General features: G+C 35.1%; 1 protein-coding gene across 3 annotated transcripts in view; it reads left to right on the forward strand.

Annotated features, from left to right (window-relative positions):
* The window catches only part of FNBP1L (formin binding protein 1 like), a 98,666-nt gene that overhangs the window by 46,147 nt on the left and 29,690 nt on the right, over positions 1-22,829 (forward strand). For all 3 annotated transcript variants that reach the window (XM_033114345.1, XM_033114344.1, XM_033114343.1), the window contains exons 2-5: positions 3,648-3,763; positions 17,217-17,270; positions 18,531-18,678; positions 19,410-19,472. In XM_033114345.1, coding sequence (XP_032970236.1) covers positions 3,648-3,763; positions 17,217-17,270; positions 18,531-18,678; positions 19,410-19,472 — 381 coding nt within the window. The remainder of the gene's footprint in view (positions 1-3,647; positions 3,764-17,216; positions 17,271-18,530; positions 18,679-19,409; positions 19,473-22,829) is intronic.

Consider the following 22,829-nt stretch of genomic DNA (forward strand, 5'->3'; position numbering starts at 1 on the left):
CACTGCGCTCTAACCAACTGAGCTAACCGGACGCCCCTAGAGGTGCTTTTTTTTTTAAGTCAATCCCCCCCCCCCCCACCAAGTGATTACAAAGCAGAGAACTTTGCTTCACTTGTAGTCAAATGTGTTTATCTTTCTTTTATGCTTCCTACCTTTTAATACTGATTGCTATGTTTTTTAATTGGCTTTTATTTGAGATCTATTTACTTAAAAAGTATAGTATTTAAACCTTAATCAAATATAATTTAACTCAATTATTGGGCTTCACTAATGTTTTCTACTTGTACAGTTGTCCACTGATATTTTTGAATATTTGAAAAATTAACATTAAAAGTTAAGAATTGTATCCAAAGAGATTTTATAGCTTGTAACTTAACCTTCAGTAACTGAAAAGTAAAATTTGACCATACTTTCTCAGTATTGCAATTAGTTGAGCTTCTATATATTTGTTATGGTGACCAACTCAAAATACTTTTTGGAGAGTTAATATATAGGTATAGTGCAAGTTTCTGTCGAGTGGAATTATAGCATGAATTATTTTAAGTATTGGAGAAAACAGGAATGACATTTAATTTTTCTTTTCTTTATTGGGGAACATTGGGGAGCAGTGTGATTTCCCAGGACCCATCAGCTCCAAGTCAAGTAGTTGTTTCAATCTAGTTGTGGAGGGTGCAGCTCACAGTGGCCCATGTGGGGATCGAACCCTCAACCTTGTTGTTAAGAGCACTGCGCTCTAACCAACTGAGCTAACTGGCCACCCCGACATTTAATTTTTTAAAACTGTGTGACATAGGTTTTATATACCAGATTCTTCAGATGATTTAATTTTGGGGAATCCTGAAGGAACTTGAATTAGACGTAGGGTTATATGTAAATTTGGAGCAATGGATTCTTAATTTAATTTGGAAGGTGATTAACTTAAATAGAAAACTGGAATTTTGTGAATAAAGAGACAGTACGACCATCTCAACAGGGTAGGGAGGACTTGATATAGATCAGTAAAGGATAAAGCATAATTTAAAGCAGAAGTCTTCAAAGTAGAGCACACAAGACAATCCACTGAGATAAGGAGAAAAGAGCTTAGAACTTCTATTTGTATACGTTATCTAAAAATAAGAAACTTGACACTTCTACTAGTATTTTAAATAGGAATTAACACTGGAGTCTTTGACTTAAAGTTTCCTGTAAAGAAACCATTAATTATGTGTAATACTGTAATGTGAGCATAGGCAAACAATAGGGAATGGCAGGCTGATGCTTCTCATCTTAATATATTTGAGAAAAAACATAAACGATGTTTATTAACAAAGAAAAGAAATGCAATGGCTGTGTAATCATGTGGACTACAGATGGGCTTCTCCCAAGAAATTATTGAAAAGATAATATAAAATATGGCCACTGATCTGTTATTGTTGGTAACGAAGCTTGCCCTGAATGTAGTTTGTGTCTTATGATATCAGATAATAATAATAATTATTATTATGAGAATAGTAATAAGAATTAATAGAAGTCTATTTCACATCTGCAGTTTTTTAATGATGTTTAAAATTATGTGATAACCATTCAAGAATATATTAAATTTCACTGAATTTATTGATGTTTGGAAGCCCCCCTTTTTATTGTGATAAACTATAGATAACATAAAATACAACATTTTTAAGTATATGGTTCAGTGGCATTAAGTATATTTACTTGTTGTACAGTCTTTGCCACCATTCATCTTCAGAATTTTTTTCATCTTCCCAGACTGATACTCTACGCATTAAACAATAACTTCCCATTCCCCCTCCCTTCAGCCCTTGGGAACCACCTTTTAACTTGTTGTCTCTATGTATTTGACAACCCTCGGTACTTCATGTGACTGAAGTCCGGCAGTGTGTGTCCTCTCGTGACTGGATTGTTTCACTTAGCATAATGCCTTCAAGATTCATCATGTTGTAGCATGGGTCAGAGTATGCTTTTAAGGTTGAGTAATTGCAGTGTATATATGAGTATGGAGCACCTTCTGTTTACCCGTTCATCTGTTCATGGACACGTGGCATGCTTCCACCTTTTGGTTATTGTGAAGAGTGCTGCTGTGCACGTGACGGTGCTGGAACCCTCTTGAAATGGTGACTTAATGGTGAACGACAGCATGTTATTGGAAATGTGCTTCCTTTTGTGGTAAAAATAATGATATAATATATGTAAAACAATGCAGTGACAAGCTGATGATCTCACAAATATGATTAGAAGCCTCATAGAAAACACCCCTAAAGAAATATCTTTTAGGGGAAAATTGTATGTTGAAGTTTTGCTATACAGTTTGAGGAAAGAACCGTAAGCTCTTCAAAGATTAAAGAACTGTAAGCTATTAGATGTTTCTAAAAGCTTATAAATATTTGCTAGATTCTGTTTCAATAATGAACTATATTTAGAACTAATTTTTTTGTGAATCATTAAAGGAAAGTCGTGTTGAAGATTTATTCTCAGCAGTAAATGATTTGAACAGTGTTTTGTGAAAAGAAACCATGTAGTAACCACTAATAAAGCAGTACATTGATTGGAATTTTAAAAAGGAAATTGGGATATGCTTGCAATGTATTCACTTTATCATTTATTTATAGGTAAACAAAGAAAATTAAGCACAGAAGTCCACATAATATTACAGTATTCTTTTATAATGGTTAATTTTATAAAAATAATACCTTTAAAATATAGTAGATAGACTTTACAGTATTTCCAAATGAAAAGGGGAGGAACCATTGAAAATCTGTGGTTCATACTGGTTTGCTCTTTATCTCGTGGTGGTTTCAAATTTTTGACCTTGTCTTTAATAAGTTGCTGTTAGTAATGTGCTTACCTAACAGGTATTTTTCCTTCAAGATAAAAGGGAAATTTTAATAGTGAGTAGCTGCTTTTCTAAAGAAACCTGAGCTATGGAAAAAGCATTTTGAAGATAAATGTTTGGAAATGCATCCATCATTATATAATTTTGTTGCTGAAATTGATGTGTTACCAGCAAATATTGTATGTCCACACTTAAAACACTTGTGAACAGAAATTTCTTACTTGTTTTAAAGTTGACTTATTAGTCAGGATTTTACAGTGAAACAGAACCAACGTGTGTGTGTGTGTGTATGTGTAACTAGAGAGAGATTGATTTGTAAGGAATTGAGGTCACACGATTTTTGAGGTTTGGTGCCAGGAAGGATGCTTATGCTTTGGGGGTTCAGAGTTGAATAATACATGGTTCCTGCCCTCAATATAGTATGGCAGTGAATACGATAGTCATTTTTAAGGAGCCACGGGGACCCAGACAAAGACCGCTTATCCCAGTCTGAGAGTTTCGGGCAATTTTCTGGAGGACATAGTACCTACACTGAATCTCAAAGGAGGCATAAGTTAATTGCAAAAAGGTGACAGGGAAGGGCGTTGCAGCCCCGGGAACCATGTGTGTGAAGGCACTCAGGCAGAAAGTAGCGTGATTTATGCTGAGGAACCTACTTCTGTCTGGGTCTTAAAGGACAAGGTGGGCGGAGACCAGCAGAAGAGCCTGTTTTTTCTTTTATACCTCATTGCCTCTCTGGACAAATGTCAGAAGCTGGTTAAAACATTTGTGGATCAAATTTTAGACTTTTCAATGTGCTTTTACCTTCCTTTTCTAGGATCAGTTCGACAGCTTAGACAAGCATACACAATGGGGAATTGACTTCTTGGAAAGATACGCCAAATTTGTGAAAGAGAGGATAGAAATTGAACAGAACTATGCGAAACAATTGAGGTAAGTTAATTTTTTTTTCAATTCTTAGAAGTGAAATTACAAGTTTAAATAGTTGGATATTAGGTAAAAGTGACATACCAGAGGTTAAATTCTTTTTTCATCAGAATTAGAGTGAATTAGGTAACTGGCTTGTTTTATAATAATAATCGATTTAATTAAACCATTGCCTGGTACCACAAGGAATATTGGCTAACTAGATTATGAGTAGCTTTCATTCCAGAAAGAGACTTAAAATCCTAAAATCAGGAAGCAAAAATGCCAGCAAAAGGAAATACCTGGGTATAAATTCTGTAGTTTGCAGTTTTATTCCCCTGTAGTTTTTTTGCTTTAGTGATTTTCCTAAAGCATTGATGATTTCTTCAGTTTCTCATTTCTTCAGAGTTTCTAAGACTTGAAAATTGAGTGTGCTGAGCTTTCTTTCTGTAAAATATCAGCTATATATCTATATCTGTGTGTCTATATGTATTATTGATGAAAGAGATTTTAGAACATGTTAGAAGGTAAAAGTTTTAAAGGGATAGTTTTAGTCTTAAAACAAATGGAATTAATCTTAAGATTTTGTTCGAGCATAAAATCATTGTTAAACCACAACTTGACAAGCAGTTTTGCTAGAATTTACTACAAATGGTACTTGGTGTCTGAAGACTAGATACCAATATGAGGTTCTAGCAATAGGAGTTAGGATTCTTTATATTGTAAGTGACAGAAAATCCAACCTAAACGGCACACATGACTAAAAAGTACGGCATATTTTGATTCTGGGGTCAAATGTGTCCAGCCATCCATTTCTGGGCTCTGCTTCCCCTTGTTGCCTTTACTCTCAGGTTCCATTCAATACCATCCTTTCTGCCCTCTGAGCTTGCGATTTCCTATCTTCATACCCTCACATCCGGGGAAGAATGATGGTCTTGTCTGTTGTGCATTTGGGGGAGGAGAGAGGAGAGGAAAGGGAGAAGGAAGAAAGTGAAGGGAGAGGAGGAGGATAGAAGGAAAGCAGAGGGCAAGCTTGTACCAGCTTCTTTTCTTCAGAAAGCCCAGCAAAGGTCTCCTTTTGTCATGCTGACCTTGGTTAGATTATATGCGTAGCCTGAACAATTCACCCAGATGAGAATATGAGAATGACTTATAGTAATGGTGGGGGAGGGATAATTAGGCGAAAGAAATTTAAGGTAGTGGATTGAAGAAGGAAGGGGGACATTTGAGTTATAAACCACGTGTGTCCACTACAGTTGTAGTGGCTTATGGAATCAACTGGATGTAGGAATGGAATTAGACAAGTATGATGAATAGATTATTTATAATATTTTTATAATGATGCTCTTACTATTATGACATTTACTGAAATAGTGACATTTTGCTAATTTCCTGATCCATTTGCTTCCTCTGGTTTTTTTTTTTAAACAAGGTATTTTCCACTTGAGAATATAAACAGAGAACCTATTAGTATACTACTAATAATAGTGATATTTCAGCTGTCCAAGTTACAGTCTTGGAGCTTTAGCCCTCAAGAATTCTAGAAGCCTTAAGGACCTCTGAGGAAGTTAAAATAGCAATCAAAATTGTTTTCACATGTGAACAATGAAAAGTTTTCCACATTTAATTTTTAATTTAATCTCAATTCTAACACATTAAATTGTCTGGTTTCCAGGTTTTTCAGTAGAAGTGAGAAGAAGAAATGCTACAGGCAATACAGTAATGGCAGTGTGACATGACAATAAAGGAAAAGATTAAAAAATGACCAAAAAACAGATTTAGAGAAGTTTCCAGCCTAAAAGTACCTGTCAGTAAGGGAGGGAATGATGAAAAATACTCTGGAATATGCAGTTTAAATAAATCAGGTGTACCAGCATATTTAAACTTAGAAAGCTATTCAATCCATTAGTGTAAAAAGTAAGTTGCAGAACTGAATGAGTACACAGTAAGATCTCCCTCTTGCTTACTCGTGTTTCTGTGTGCAATTAGGTATAAAATTTGTATGTATTCTGAAGAGATCTAGAAGACTACATCCCAAATCGTTTTTTTAAAACAGTTACCCCCTGGGCAGTGGGAATGGGGGATGGGAAAGGAAGTTTTTTACTTAACAGTTTTGAATGGAAGTCTTTTTTCAATAATTGTGTATTTTTATAGTTTAAAACACTTGTTCATAAGCAAAGAAGATGGTATACTTAAATAATAATCTTACAACCAAGTATAAAATAAAAATTGGTAATTTATAAGGTAGAAATTTCTGCGGTCTGGAGTATCCCAGAATAACGCAGGCCTCAAGGGTTTTAGACGCCAAGGTTTTACTAAAGTAACAGGCCTCGAATCAAATGGCAGATTTGTTTGCCTTTTGTCTGTTTTGTGACCGAAAATAATCATTATAATTTTCATTTACTTGCAGAAAGAGATTTGAACAGCACCTCATTGAAGCCAGCAATTGTGGCTAGAATTACATGACATGACAAATATAATTTTGTCATGAGAAAGTAGAGTACAGGTCTAGATGAGTGATTCGCATCTGTTTTTCTGTCACATCACACTAAAGAAATTTGCACATTTTCCTCCTAACAATGGCTCCCACTTGCAGTGATTGTTAACAAGAGCAAGGTTACTGGAATTCCAATAAGGACTAGTTGGGAAGAGGCATGTGGACCTTGAAACCACCTACTCCTCATCTCCCTGCGCACTGAGATGTGCTGCTTTGGATGAACACTTAGTAAATGATTGAATTCTCAGCTGCTCTTTGTAGTATCTATTTTGTCCAAAGGGAGGAGGCTTGCCTTTTTTAATTCCTCTTCTTTAATGAGAAAAATTCTTTTGGTTAACTCCCTCCTGTTTATGCTACTGCAGAGGCCAGTTTCTTTCCAATAGGCAGGTTTTTCCCTCCTCAATAATAACTATTCAGAATGTTAAAATTTACATTTTAAATACCTATATTGCAAGATTAATATTTCTCAGTCTTTGGTACCCCCAGTTTATTTTCTTCTCTCCTGTTCGTCTGTTTTGATGACTTTGGTTTAATTTTAGTTTAGTTTTGGTATGTGTTTTCGTTTTTTCTTTTTTTTTTGGAGGAGGTAGCGGTTTGAGGATGGGAATAAATAGAAAATAAAGCATCTAATCGTGTTTGGAGACATAGTTATAGACAATAGAATAATGTCTATTTTGATTGATAGTAAGCAATGACTTCAAATAATTTGATAGTTGTTTTGTTTGCAGACAGAAAACTGCAACTAGTCATTCTTTTAATAAATTTATACTGTCTAATTGTATGGCAGAGATCATCTAAAATTCTAAGTAAAAGAAGCTCTGTATACATGATAGGTGTGTATTATTTTATTTTTTCTGGTAAACATAATTACAGTATTAAGTTCTCGCATAGAGATTGCTGTGTGAAATATTATATTACCCTACTTCTCCCCGAAACATTTGTTTGGTTCAAATGTTGCAGTATGGTATACTGGAAGAGAAATAGATTGGACGACAGGAAGCCTAAAAGCTACTCTTAACCAGAACAGAAATCTCTCCAGATTCCTTTTGATCTTATGTTCATTTCTGTACCCTTGTGAAGCCTGGCAACGTAGCTGGTACCTCTAGCGCTGAGTAGATATTAGTTGAATGGGTAAATAATGGAATGATCTGTGTTTCGATGTCATTTAGAAATTAAGATCTCTGACAATATGCTGAATCTTCAACCAAGTACTTTCCATCTTTCTATCGGTACCACTAGCATTTGTGTCATATGGTTAACCCTTGAATTGTGCCAGTACTTACATGCAGACTCTTTTCAGTTCACCCACACAGTTCAAACCCCCATCATTCAAGGGTCAGTTGTACACCATTGTGATAAGATGGTTGTTCAATTAAGAGCTGTACCAAATATTTAGGGGAGGCTTAGACATACAGTAATCCAAATAATACCAGTCTCTCTTTTCTGTTTACCTTCTACTTCTCATGCCTCTTTTATTAGAATTTTCTGTTTCTTTGTCACTCTGTGCAGTCTTAGAAGAATCCAGGGAGCTCATCTTTGTACTGACTTTCTGAAAGTGGAGATTACTTTTATTCTTTGGTCAGCTGTGGTTTAACTCTGGACTGCTGTGGCATACTGAGTTCTTGATCAACTACTTAATATAGTAATAATAGTGGCATGTGGATAGAGGCAAGAAGAGCTATTGCCCATATTTTGGGGTTTAGATGAACTTTCATCATAGAATTGGGTTCTGTGGAAACTCTTTTATTCCTGCCAATCCCTGCTACGTTGTTACGGAGCCTGCCCGGGTACATAGCTAGGTGTCTAAATCAGATGGTTTGTTGGCTAAATAATGTATGCCTCTTAATTCTAGAGTATAATCTCCTTTCCAAAATGTAATCTCCCCAAAGGGAAGAGATTTTTGTTTGTTCTCTGCACTGCTTATTCATAGCTTCTAGAACAGTGCCTGGCAAGAGGAGGCACTTTTTTGAAATTTACTTAATTAACACTTATATAGCATGTAACGTATCAATACTATTCTTAGTGTTTATACACAGATTAATACATTTCATTTTCATACAAACCCAATGAGATATCGGTATTATATATTAGGAAACTGACTTACAGAGAGGTGAAGAAAGAGCTCGCTGGATTCAAATCTGGCTGCAGAATCTGGGCTCTTGGTATTACATTATGCTGCCTGTCAGCATAGGGAGAATGAATAATTCTCTACCGAGGAGGATTTTTTCCCCCATCACTAGTGCCTAGTACCACAGAGACTTCTATGGGTCTCTAAAGTATTTGACTACAGGAAGTAATAAATTATCTCAAAACTATGTAACATACTCTTTCCAACTAGCACATCTGTTTATAATGTAACAATTATAGAAATTTGATTAAAATATAAATTAACTTATGTACTTCATAAGTTTAAGTCTAGTTGATGTTTTTCCATAAAGTTAAAAACAGGTGAAAAAAAGTTTAATAATTTAGAAGTTCTTCTTCTTTTTAAGAAAATGTTTTTCTCATTAGGGAAGGTAAAAATAACCTTTCAAGAAACCCTGTTTATTTTCATTTCTTTCTTAAGAGACATTAAGACTACTTCTAGGTGTTTTAAAAAACCTCATTTAGAAAGTGTTCATTTTTTTAATTATGAGAATTTAAGATAAATACTTTTTACTTTTATTATTCCTATAACCTATTATAAATTGGAGTTTGGGATAACATAATGTTACTTTAGTTCTCTCTGGTTCTTGCTTTTAATACTCATCTTAACTCTATTTGGTGTTTTCTCCTGATGCCTTTTCAGAGGAGAGGAAACAGCATGCCACTTGGGGAACCTTGCTTTAATGTCATGTAACGGTATTTTCATGATGTGTGTGGATTGGACTGGACTTCATATAGTTATCAGAATATTTTAGCTGTTTATTTATTTTTTTTTAATTGGGGAATATTGGGGAACAGTGTGTTTCTCCAGGGCCCATCAGCTCTAAGTCGTTGTCCTTCAATCTAGTTGTGCAGGACACAGCTCAGTTCCAAGTCCAGTTGCCATTTTCAGTCTTTAGTTGCAGGGGGCGCAGCCCACCATCCCATGTGGGAATTGAATCGGCAACCTTGTTGTTAAGAGCTCGCGCTCCAACCAACTGAGCCATCCGGCCACCCTAGCTGTTTGGGTTTTGATCATTGGCATTCTTCTCCTATCCTTGTACTTTTTGTGTGCCAGAGAGCTCTGTTTTTATCTCATTTCATTCTGTTACATGTACAAAGCTTCACCCCTCCCTCCAACTTAATTATCCACCAAACTACTAACCTAACCTACATTAGTAACGATGAGATTTTTTGAGTGCCATTTTCAATTTACATATGCTGCTGTCTCATTTAATCTTCACAAGAGTTTGATGATTTTTGTCACTATTGTGTTTCTGAGACCTGTAGAGTACATTGCTTGCCCTGGTGTAAGCATCCAACAGTAAACTTTTGTGGAATGATTCAGTCAGTGAACTCTACCACTTCACTAGTAAAGACACTCAGGCTTATCACCTTAACAACCATCACAAAGCCTGTTCCTGATTTTTACATTAAAATGTTTTCTTAGATTAAATGATGAAGCAGAACCTAACAAGTAAAACGTAAACTTCTCTTACGAAAGAAAATAATTCCGAACTAGTTGTATAAAATATTTTGATAGTGAGCTTTCCAATGAAAAGGACATAAAGGCCTTATGTTTCAACAACTGAAATATAATTTGGTTGTTAATGGTGTTGGCTGTACAGATCACTTAGTTAACTTCTAAACTCTTTTATAATGCTTTGAATAGTTTTATTTCCAAATTATTTTTTGTAGCCATCTGAATTGCGTAGCAGTGACTTGAGGTAAAATGTTTATTTCATCTTCCTATGCATATAAAATGTAGGCAAATCAGACAGATTTAGCTGCTTATGTGAATCTAGAACTATGAAGGTGTTACATAGTTTTCTTTTAAGAATCTACTATTCAGAAGGAAAACGGAAGCTATCAATTTGCAGAACAAAATTTCTGTGTTTTCTATCTTGAACATACTAGAAAATACTCTTCTGAAAGATCTGCGGTTGCCTAGAAACCATATTGTTATGCCTGTCACATCTCAATAGCAATGAATTGTTGCATATATAGACTGCAAAGCTGATATTATATATGCATTGTCCCAGTTACATTTTAGTAACAGTGTATTTTTAACATGCTAAAGATAACTAGGAAATGGCACTTAAGAAATGAAAGTAGGTATTAATTTTGTTTACCTTCATGTTCATTAAAGCTTGTTTGCTTTTCTTCTCCTAGATTTTTAAGGCTTAAATACTTAAGTCCTCTTATTCTTGTCATCTATCTATTTTAGCATCTGCTACTGGTGGAGATATAAGAATTGAGAATAAAGCATGTTTCTTTAAAAAACAAATATATTCAGAATTTATGCTAATATTAATTGTAGTAATCCCATTTCTGGCATTTAAACTTGTGGTAAGATGTACCTAACATTAAATTTACCTAAGATCATTTTTAAGTGTACATTTCAGCCATGTTAAATATATTCATACTGTTAAACAACGAATCTCCAGAATTTAATCATCTTGAAAAACTGAAACTCTGTACCTATTAAATAATAACACCCATCTCCCCCTTTCTCCAGCTCCTGGCAATTCTACTTTCTGCTTCTATGAATTGGACTACTCTAGGTACCTCATAAATGAAAACACACAGCATTTTTTTTTTTTTTTTTTTTTTGGTGACTGGCTTATTTCACTTAGGATAATATTGTAAGAGTGCATCCACGTTAGGGCGTGTGTCAGAATTTCCTTCCGTTTTAAGGCTGAATGTCACTCCATTGTAGGTATATACCACATTTTGTTTATCCATTCATCTGTTGATGGGCACTTGGGTTGTTTCTGCCTTTTTGCTGTTGTGAATAATGATACTGTGAACATGGGTGTACAGATTGTTTGAGTCCCTGCTTTCAGTTCTTCTGGGTATATATCTAGAAAAAGAATTGCTGGATCAAATGGTAATTCTGTATTTAATTTTTTGAAGAGCTACCATAGTGTTTTCTGCCATGGTGGAAGTATTTTACATTCCTCCTAGCAATGAACAAGGGTTTCAATTTTTCCACGGTCCTGCCAGTACTTGTTATTTTCTGGGGTTTTTTTTTTTTTTTTGATAGTAGCCATCCTAATGGGTGTAAGATCTCATTGTGGTTCTGTTCGCATTTCCCTAGTGATTAGTGATGTCGAGTATTTTTTTCATATTTGCTGGCCATTTGTATATCTTTGGAGAAATGCTATTCAAGTTCTTTGCCCATTTTTTATCAGTCTGGTTTTTTGTTATTGAGTATTAGATGTTCTTTATATAGTCTGGATTTTAACTCCGTATCAGCTACGTGATTTGCAAATCATTTTTCCCATTCCATAGGTTGCCTTTTCATTTTGTTGATTGTGGGCATTCATGCACGAACAATTTAAATTTTTTGATGTCCAGTTTATCTATTTTTGCTTTTGTTGCCTGTGCGTTTGGTGTCATATCCAAGAAATGATTGCCAAATCCAATGAAGCTTTTTCCCTATGTTTTCTTTGAAGAGTTTTATAGTATTAGCTCTTAAGTTTAGATGTTTGATCCATTTTGAGTTAATCTTTGTGTGTGGTATAAGGTAAAGAAGGGTACAACTTTATTCTTTTTCATGTGAATTTTTTTTTACATTAAATTTTCCACTATGTGAAAGAAGATTCGTGACTGTCAGTGATGGAAAACCCAGTCTGAGTTAGGCTAAATATAGTGGGAAATTTATTGACAAGAGAGATTCATTTATTTTTAATGGATTTGATTTTTTTTTTTAATTGAGTTCAAGAAGTTGAATAGTCAAGGTACTGGAAGGCCTGGGATGGCAGACAGGTCACGGGGGATAAAAGTCAGTATCTGAAACGTAGCCAGAGCCCTTGTCATTGTCTTTTTCTTTTTTGGGGGGGGAAGGGGCGGGAGAAGGTGGCAGGGACGGCTTCGTTTGGAGGGTTAGCTTTTTTCTTTCAGTGCAGACTGGCTTTCTCCATATGGCAGAAAACACAGTCACCTACAGTGCCAGTTTTATGTCTCAGATTCAGCTCTTATATTGGCCTTAAAGCTTTATCAGGTCTGGAGACTTAACAATTCCAGCTCTTTGGCCCAGCTAGATTGTTTTCTATCTCTGGATCACTTAACTGAGGCTCCACATAGGGCCGTTTGTATTCATTTGGCAATTCCTAAGCATGTTAACTATTAAATATAGGGAGGGCAGTTAGGAAAAAGGGATTCTAGTCGGTCTAAGGGATCTAATACTACCCCTCTGCCAGTAGAAATAGTATGATATGTATCCAGTTTTACAGATATTGATCACCTGTTGAACAGTAATTAGAACTCAGAGCCTCTCAAATGTTGAAAGGTTGAAAATTATAGAGGTGATTTTCAGCCTTCAAGATTTTTTGAGATATACTCCATCATTTAACTGTAAAAATGTAGTTTTAATGAAAATGAATTAAGTTTAGAGAAATTCTTTGGAATATTTTATAATTTTCATTAAAACCAAAAATAAATATAAACATGACAAAACTAGACTGGATAAAAAAGGTTATAATCAACTATTTTAAGTGTAAATTAAGTAGTATGATATATTTAACATCACACGTATAACTAGTATTTATATAGAATACTGTAATCTTTGGAGAAGGCCATTAAATTTAGAAGCCTTCTCAGACTACTGAAGGAACAAAGCTAATTCTTCCTCTGTATCCAGAGTGCGTAATCCTAAGGTACGTAGAAAACATGGATGAAACACATATATATACAATAAAGTACCAGCGTATCTATGACATCTGTTATAATTCCTGTAATATGTATTATATGTGTATAAAACTTTGTGTTTCAATTAATTTTTTATAGCTCCCTATTAAAAAATATGTCTTACATATAAACTGCCATCATAATTGGTTGCTTAGAGAATCTCTGTACTTAGAATAGAGGAAAAGCATAGCCTAGAGGAACTGATACTAAGGGCAGATTTCTTGAAAGAGATGAATTGCCTAACATATTTTTAGTTTAGGAATAACCTAAATGCTTTACTCGTACACTTACATGTTTAAGACAAGCCAGTCTGAGATTTATTTGACCTAATAAGCATATTATGTTAAAAATGCAAAACAGGGATTTGTTGGACTCATTAACCACTCAAATCTTGGTATGAATTTTTGCTGACTTTAGACTGTTTTCTTAGAAGGTCCAACTGAGATCAGCTGCTTTGAGAGGATAAACTCGTTTTGTTTATTTTTATATTAATTTAAAAAAAAAAAACTTACAAAAAGTATATGATCATTGCAACACATTTCAGTTCAAGTCTTTTCCCAGGTCCTCTCCCTAGAAATGAGTATTATTAATCATTTGTTGTATCTTCTTTCAGAACATGTTTTCCTAGGATAGAAGTTTTGATTTGGTGGAACATAAGAACATTTTGGACCATGCTGTAGTTTTTCTAGTGGCAGAGTTGGCTTGGATGGAGTCATTAGTGGCTTGTGTATGATTTCTGAGGACTCTGGAAACTTGGGGTTTGTGAAGAGTTGCTTATAGATGGATGGCTTTTACATAAATAGAGGCAAGAGTGATTTTTTAAAATCGCTGAGGGACTAACCCTGAGTGCTTAAAAGGTAAAAGTAAAATTACTTCCTTTTTCTTCCTCTCTCTCTTGTGATACTCTTCCTCCCCAAAGCCAGAGTTCAAATTAGTGTTGTTCAAGCTATTATGACTTTTGGTTAACCTCTGTGGTACTCATAATTCTTTCAGTGTCAGAAACCCAACTAAGATTGGTTTAAGCAAAGAAAGACATTTATTGGCTTGTGTGATTGAAAAGTTTAGGGACCTGGGTACCCAGAAAAAGTGTGAAGAATTTCTCCTCTACTCTTGGTTTTGCTTTCCTCTCAATTGATTTAATTCTCAACTGGCTTTTCTCACAAGGTGGCTCTAGGATTATGTCCTATCAATTTAACTTCAGCAAAAAAGAGAACATGGCTTCCCAAGAATTACAAGACAAATTTTAGGATTGACTTTCATTGGCCTGGACTAATGGACCTGTATCAAACAAATATTCCTGAACCTTAATATGTGGCCATTCCCACCCACAACTACATAGATATGACCGTGCAGGAGCTGTAGTTTAGGATATGCTAGGCTGTACTAAAATTAATACTCCCAAGTACCAGGGCGCTTTATACAACAAAAGCTTGTTTTTTGCTCATGCCACACGTCCAGGTGATGACTATCTAGGGTAGCCCATGTGGTAACTCAAGAGTCTAGAATATGTCCATCTTCATCTCAACTTGAAGCCTCCACAGTTCCACAGGGAATGAGAGAGCACAGAGGGTTACACACAAGCTCAGAGTGTGTAACACAGAGGTTCCAACCCATTATACAGAATTAGACACGTGGTCCTGCCTGGGGGCTGGGAAATGTGCAAAACAGCATTTATTTAATTTCATTTTTTTGATGAGCAGAAATGTGTCTGCCATAGACTGTTACACAAGGAAAAAAAACACGGTAAAGTTATGCAGGTGGACAAAACAACAAAAGTCCACTCTAGCCTAGAACTCTAAACAATGCTTAAATTGTTGATATACAAAAATATGTTCAGTTTGAAACTGATAGCTCTTTGAAATGTTTTTTGTCCAAGTTAGACTTATTTTTGTTTAAAGTAATTCATAGCATCATGCTTGCAAATCACCGACTTTAAAAGTGATTTCTAGAATACGACAATTTATAGGTTGGAGACTGATTATCATAACCACATTAAATCAGTTATTCAGCTAACTTGCTAAATTCCATGGATGTTTTTGTTATTTAGTTTTATTATATCTCTTTGGTGAATTGACTAATTTCTGTCTTCTTAGAACTTAAAAATAAGATCCCTCATCTTCAGTGATATGCTTTCCTGGGTTTTCTGAGTTATCTATCTTAGGGGTTGGCAAACTTTTTTTTTTTTTTTTTAATACAAAGTGCCTGATAAATATTTTTGCGTTTCTGGCCTGTATGTCACAACAACTCAACTCTTGTTCAATTTTCTTGTTCAGTTCTATTGTTGTAGTGCAACAATAGCCATAGGTAATACGTAGGTGGATGCATGTAGTATGTTCCCTTGGAACTTTATTTGCAAAACTAAGCAGCTGGACAGGCCACTTTACCTGTAATCTACCTGGCTGCTCGTTCTTACTGTTCTTCTCAAGCAGCTCTTCCTTCCCTGTTAAATGTGTATTCCTAGATTATCTTTAGCTTCCCTTCTCATTTCACACTTCTTGGGTAACCTCATTTTTCATTCATTATTTTAACTATCTCAGGTGTTGGAATTAGGTTTTAGGTAAGTTTTGGCTTTGTTCTTTACTAGCTCTTTTACCATGGACAAATCAATGTGTCTGTGTCCTGTAAAATAGGGCTAGTAATATCTGTTTGCAGGTTTGTTGTAAGCATAAGATATATAAAGTACTTAACATAGAGATTGGCAAATAATATATGGTTGCCAAATGGTAGTGTCAACCGAAGGTCATCATTGCCAGTTCAGCACCAGTAGGAATCCCCAGTTTGGGGTGGGGTGAAGGGGGAGGGAGACTTCATTCTGTGCATACAACTCCGTTGTGAAACAACTTGGCTGTCGAAAAGCTCAATTGTAGAACAGTTCAATAGTTGATACAGCTCAATTATGATACAGCACGGCTATGGAACAGCTCGAATGAGGCAGCCTTGATATTCTAGCTCTGCTCCACCCTGTGAGATGGCTCCAAAGTTGCTGCTTCAGCCTTTGCTGCCTCACCCGGGAGGAAATGCAGTCTTTGATGGAAACTAAAAGTGCACTCCCTGAGCCAGAAGGGAACTGACTTTATATAGAGAGAGAAGTCTGCCTCTGCCCCTCCGTCCCTGATTGGTCCGTCTTTATGTAAATGAGGACTCCAAGTCCTCATAGTTCAGTCGGTCCAAAAAGCACTGTCCTGATTGGTAAGAATGGAGCTGCTCTGATTGGTTGGTGAAGATGCTAATGAGAATATAGCTGCACAGCTTCTACTGGATAAAGAAAATCTCAGTCCTCTTGGTTGAAATGAGATTCTAGGAACTCCTTTATAAGGGTTGGCTCAGATGGCAGAAACAGTGCAGGCAGGCAGTTCAGTGCAGGCTTGTCCCGGAAGCATGGCTTGTATGAAAGGCCCCTGTTTAGAAACGGCTGTAGGCTCTGTTTTCAAATTTGAGCCCAGTCAGCCACCAAGAGCCATTCTTAACAGGTACATTCATTCCCAGGGTCAACAGTAGCTTCTGGGTTTTTTGTTTGTTTGTTTAATTGTCCCCACACATGTTGACTTTCACATCTGTATCTTCACATCTGTAGATGTTTCTTCATAATTCCAGTTTTTGCTACATTTCTCTATTGGATATTTTAATTTAGCTGGTCTATAGAGTCAGTTAAGGAGCATTCAACATCAAATAAGAATCCTCTCATCTAACAAAAAGTTGGGAAATAGAATTCTAGAGCTTAGTGATTGTCAGGGCCTTCTGCATGATTGCCAAATTTTTGTGAATGTGAGGGTTATGTTCACTTGAATATGCTGTATAGTTCTGGAAAACTCTGTTAGAAAAGCAGGAGTAATTTTTCTTGTTCTTTTCGCCCCACTCTACCCCCAGTGCAAGTATGTTTACATCCTCTTCCTAAGCAGAAAAGATTACTTCTTATTTGATAGCGTAATAAACCAAATTGTTATGGTTACACTCATATAAACACAGAAATAACATTTCTTTCTACAGGTGTTCAGTATTTTAAAAAGAAAATAAGTAATGATCATATTATGTTAATGGTAGTAGATGATCGTGTTGCTATCTTAATTGTTTTATATCATTAAATTCTTGATTTAATGAAATTGGAAACTTAGAATATTTTGATTTCAACAACAGTATTTTAAATTTTAAAAAATATTTTTCCTATAGAAATCTGGTTAAGAAGTACTGTCCCAAACGTTCCTCCAAAGATGAAGAGCCAAGGTAAATTATGTATCTGTTTATTATTGCACATTAAAAAATTTAGAAACTCATTTTTTATTTAATTATATTGTTATTTTTCATAAAGATTTTTTAAACGTTTGTTTTAATAAAAATCAGTGTTTATGAAAGAGGGAACTACTATTATTATTCTTATAAAAATGAATACTTTGTTATTTAAATGCAGTAATAGTTTTCTAGAATAGTTGAATTGTGGGTTTCCTAGTAAGATGTGGACTGACTCCTTGTGAGTGATGTAGTCACTGGGAAAAAGGTATTTTTCTCTATACTTCATTTTCTAGTTGTTAGTTTGTTAGGTTCTTGCTTTTAGTCTTACAAGTAGTAAAACAATTCATTGGCTGGTTTAAAGGGACAATGAAAAGGAGAGTAATTTTGGAACCTTGAATATGTAAAAAGTTAGGAATTAACTGTGAGCTTTATGGCACTCTTAAACAAGGATACATAGATAGCTGTAGTAGAGAGCTGTAAAGTGCAGAAACAAAAAGAGACTAGACTTAAAACAAAAGCAAATAACTTTGTGTATAATTGTCAGTTGTTTGTATTCTCAGGTTTAATGTTAATGCAGTCCTATTTGAGCTGTCCACCTGCAGTTGTAAGAGTGTTCTGGCAGTAAATTGAAAGTAGATCTGTATGTTTTAATACAGTGATTTTCTTTGTTGCTTTCCTTCCCTCCACACACATTTTTTTTACCCTTATTATTTGCCCCTTCTCACCGCCCTTTGGTGCCAACCATAATGGTGCTTCACTTCCATTCAGGAGGTGGGCAGGCATATAGGCAGCTGTGTCCAGAGCTGATAGCAAAGTTCTGTAGATCCGCCATCGAGATGCATTTGAGTGGTATACTTGGCAGGTTCTGTCCTCGAGAGCAAGCATATCATCTCTGCACCAGGTTCAGCTGCCAAGCCTGGGAAGCTAACCAAGTTCATTCCCAAGCTCAGGCCAGTCAATTGGCAACTTAAGAGATTCCAGTATGCCAAAAGAGCCTGCAGGTAGTATTCTTACTATTTTTTGACCTCAAATACCCCTTTGTTTATAAATTAAGACTACTTGAAGATACACAAGCATGTGCAAGTTGAACTTAATGCAGGATTCTTTCCATACAAAGTTAATTTAGAACTGGTAGCTAAGATTTAGGTTGAGTATGATAAAATTTGTCCAGTGCCAGGTTCAATCCACACCTCACAAAAAACGTGTAATTAAAATAAAAGTAAATTTCACCATTTTTTAATATGTTTTTGTCAGGTTTACCTCGTGTATAGCCTTTTTTAACATCCTTAACGAGTTAAATGACTATGCAGGACAACGAGAGGTGGTAGCAGAAGAAATGGCGCACAGAGTTTATGGTGAATTAATGAGATATGCTCATGATCTGAAAACTGAAAGAAAAATGGTAATTATCATTTTTATCCGATTATAATAGTATGTGAAATATTTTCACAAATAAAGTAATAGCCTTGCTCTTTAAAATAATACACATTCAGAATAAACTGGTTTTCTATGTTACTAAATTTCTTCTAGTTAAAATGATCTGAAGATACTCTTGTTAATTAGTGATCCTTTTGGATTTAAGACTAAAGTTTGGTAAATTGTAGTCAATAGGTTAAATCTAGCCTACTGCCCGTTTTTGATTCCTAATTCCCACAAGCTAAGAAAGGTTTTTACATTTTTAGATAGCTGGAGAAAATCAAAAGAAGAATAATATTTTAAGATATGTGAAAATTATATGAAATTCAAATTTCAGTGACTATAACTAAAGATTTTTTGGATAAGACCCACACTCATTCACTTCTGTTTTGCCTGTGCCTTGCAAAGCCTAAGTATTTATCTGATCCTTTATGGAAAACATTTGTCATCCGCTGTTCAAGAGTCATGTATTTTCTTAGAGATTATATTTGTCTTAAAGGTTCTGTTTGAAGTATTCAAATATCATCATATATAATGCATTTCAGAGAGTTTTGCTTTACCGATAACCTCTTCCTAAGTTTTGATCAAGTTATATAATTAAGTGCCTTGGAAAAAAATAAAGTAAAAAATCTTTTTGAAACTTCAGACTTTATTTAGTATTTAAATGTGGGTTTTTTTGTTTTTATGTTTCTATTTTTTGGTTGGTACTACCTTCAGCATCTTCAAGAAGGACGAAAAGCTCAACAATACCTTGAAATGTGCTGGAAACAGATGGATAATGTGAGTTACAGTGTTTCATGGCTAGCATAAAATGTTGTAAGACTTGTTTAGCCCTAAATTCTCTTATGCTTCACATCTATTTGAGTTTAATATTTTTCAATCTATCATTCATAATTTGACATTAGTATAAATAGAGAATGTGAGATCATTTTGTCATTTTTTTCTGTATGCTTCTATATTTGTAGCCAATTGTATAATATTCAGATAATTGTAAACACTTAGGAAGATTCTTTTTGATTTTGCGGTAGTTACTGTAAAATTTTGATACTGGATAGAATAGGGAAACAGTGATGTATATATATGTTAGAGGATCATTTTACTGAGACTGAAATAACCTAGATTCTAGTTTTATCTTTTACGAAGCACCTGATTTTTGTTGACTTCATTTTTATCATATGAAAAACAAAGAGTGGACTAGGTTACATGAAATGGTTTCTTCCAGTTTAAAGATTCTGTGACAATGTAAATGTTCCAAGTACTGGGCTGCTGATCATAGATCATCCCATTGTAGGAAATAAAATACTTTGTAGGTAGGGCAAATTATGAAAGCATTATAATTATTTTCATTAAAAACTTTCTAAGGATTCTTGCTAATGTGGTTTTAAAAAAATATTCTGACATACAGCATTTGGAAAACAAGGTGTCTGCATGGAACATTGTTGTCTCCTTTATTTATAATGTTCTACCAAATAATGTTCTGTAGTATAAGATTAATACTCTTTTTGAACCCTTGGGTTAGCAAGCAGTTTACTCTTTACCTGCATATTTTTATGCAGGTAAATGGACACTGTGTATTCCTTGAAAATTATACTAGGGGGAGTTTTTCATGTTAAATTAATCAATTTGGTTTGTGGTTGTTGGAAAAAGGACTTTGAAGTTTGAGGTTAAAATTAACTCATGCATATATGTGTAGTTTTGAAACTTTGTTTTCTTTCCTTTTAAAAAATTTCTGCTATAAAATTTCTAAATTTCTAAAATTTTCTGTATAGTTGTCATTGATACAAGATTTTAATCACCAGTGCTGATTGAGAATTCTTAGGTATATTAATTGTTTGTTTTTATTTTTGTTTTGATCTTTTTAACTGGTTTTACCAAGACTTTTAGGGAGTGTTTGCATTTATTAAATTTTAAATTGCCTTAGCTAGCATTCTTAGTATCTGCCACTTGGTGTGTGTGTGTGTGTATGTGTTCATTTGTACAAAATAATAGACTCCTACACTTATGAGTCATTGGTCCCTTTCAAAACTGGTGTTGGCTCAAGTCATTCCTATTCATATGTGCTGTGCCTTGCCTTTAGAACAATTGGCAGTTATTAAGCAAAAGTTATAGGGATCCTAAGAAAGAAAAATAAGAAAATGTAGGAGATTTCTTTAACTCATTAACAGTACCATGAAATAAAGATAATTTCAGCTCAACTCATTTTTATTAAAGGTATCCTTGACATGTACTGGGTCCGGGAGATACAAAAGTATATGTGACACAGTTCTTGTTTTCGTGGAGCCTGTGATCTAGTGAGGGAGACAGACAAGTGTAATTTCTGTGTATTATGTAGAAATACGTGCAGGATCCCATTTCCTAGTAGTTCCACATCTTCCTATCTGATCAAGAAAGTGAAATTATAAAATTCCTAACATGTTTGAAGTAATTGAGAAGAGATTTAAAGAACTGGGAGAGACAGGTTGAATTAGTGACAGTATGGAAAATTGAAACAAAAAATCCATTAAAACAAGAGTTATTAACCACAGGATAAACAAAATAGGCAGCACTGACATGTAAGATGAGGGCAGAAGAGACTAGCATGTGAAGATCTTGAAGGAATGGTTGGATATTAGGACAGAAGCAGCAGAGATGCCCGGTCTATCAGCAGCTCCAAGTAACAGATTATACAAGTTTGTAAGATGAGGGCTCAGAAATGGAGCAGTTCCAGAGTTGGTGAGCCGTGATGTCACCAAAGCTACTTCTCCTTTCTTTCCACTTAGCCGTCTTGACCATGTTGGTTTTTCCCCCTCAGGTTTGTCTGCTGTTGTCAACAGTTGACTTAAGCAGCTAAGCACCACATCCTCATTCAGAGGCATGCAGGAGCATGAAAAAGGGAGTCTCTCTCTTCCAACTGTCCCTTGTTATCAGGGAAGGACAAGTTTCCCAGAAAAGCCCCAGCCGACTTCCTCACGGTGCCTTTGACAGAAGTAGATTACTTGACCATGCCCCCTCTGGAGGCTAGTAAAGCATCTGTCAGCTATTTTTAGCCTCTGTACTGGGAGATGGGTTCTTCTGAGAAAGGGTGGGGGAGTACAAGTGGCTGTCGATTTGTCTGCCACACAAAGGAGGAAGAATGGAGAATCTTTTCTGGAGTATATTCCTACATTGTGTAAAGATATCAGATCTCTCAGGGAAGGAGTATTTTTAATATTATTTTATACTTAGTGATTCTTTTGCTGTTGCAAGGAAGTTATTAGGTAGTTTTTTTCCATAAATAATAAGATACCTAATATTAAAAATACTTTTGTATATAAATAGCCTCAGATTGCACCAAAATTAGTAGTCTATAGCTGGCTACTCAATTTGAAAACACAACTCTGAACCGAGTTTCAGAGAATTAAATGTGGAAATTTAATCTCAATCTTCACAGAAAAGTGGCATTCTATTATTCATATTTAGATATATTTATGTGCTCTGAATAAATTGAGTTTCATTTGATGGCTCATACTAATCAAAATGGTACATTTAAAAATTTTATGAAAGATTTCTGAGCATATTTATTTTATGTAAATTATAGGTATGTCTGGTTTTTAGGTATATACTGAGCTAACTCAGAAGGCTTTTTGCTCTAAATACCTAGATATAATAGCTAAAATATTCTTTGTTGTATTTTAAGCTCTTAGCAGAACCTCTATCTTATTTTAAATTTCTAACTGCTAGAAACTGAGGGTAAACCAAAAGCCAGAGCAATAGGTATATGTGGTGATACAGTGGCATTTGACAAATGGCACCTTGCTAAGGGTTTCGGTTTTAATACTCACATAGGAATAGAGATTAGCTTTTAGCTCTCTGTGTTGTGGAGAGTTGGAACTGAAACCCCTGTGTAACATTTGAACCTTTGAAGGACTAAACCTTTAGTGAAAGGTTTACTGAAAGAACTCTGCCCACTGGCCAAGGGAGATGTCAGAGAAACTTGTCTTGTCTGAAGGTCAAAGGAGGGCAGGTATCTTGTGAGAAATTTAAACCTTTTGACCTTGTAGTTAGGAGGTTTGGAATCCATATGTGCACTATCCGTATAATTTTGTAGTCCCCAAGACACAAGAAATTGACATCGTAATTGGTTTTAATAAGGGGGTCAGGTAAATAGAAAATGTTGAC

Source organism: Rhinolophus ferrumequinum, chromosome 9, assembly GCF_004115265.2.
Source record: "Rhinolophus ferrumequinum isolate MPI-CBG mRhiFer1 chromosome 9, mRhiFer1_v1.p, whole genome shotgun sequence".
NCBI lineage: Eukaryota > Metazoa > Chordata > Mammalia > Chiroptera > Rhinolophidae > Rhinolophus > Rhinolophus ferrumequinum.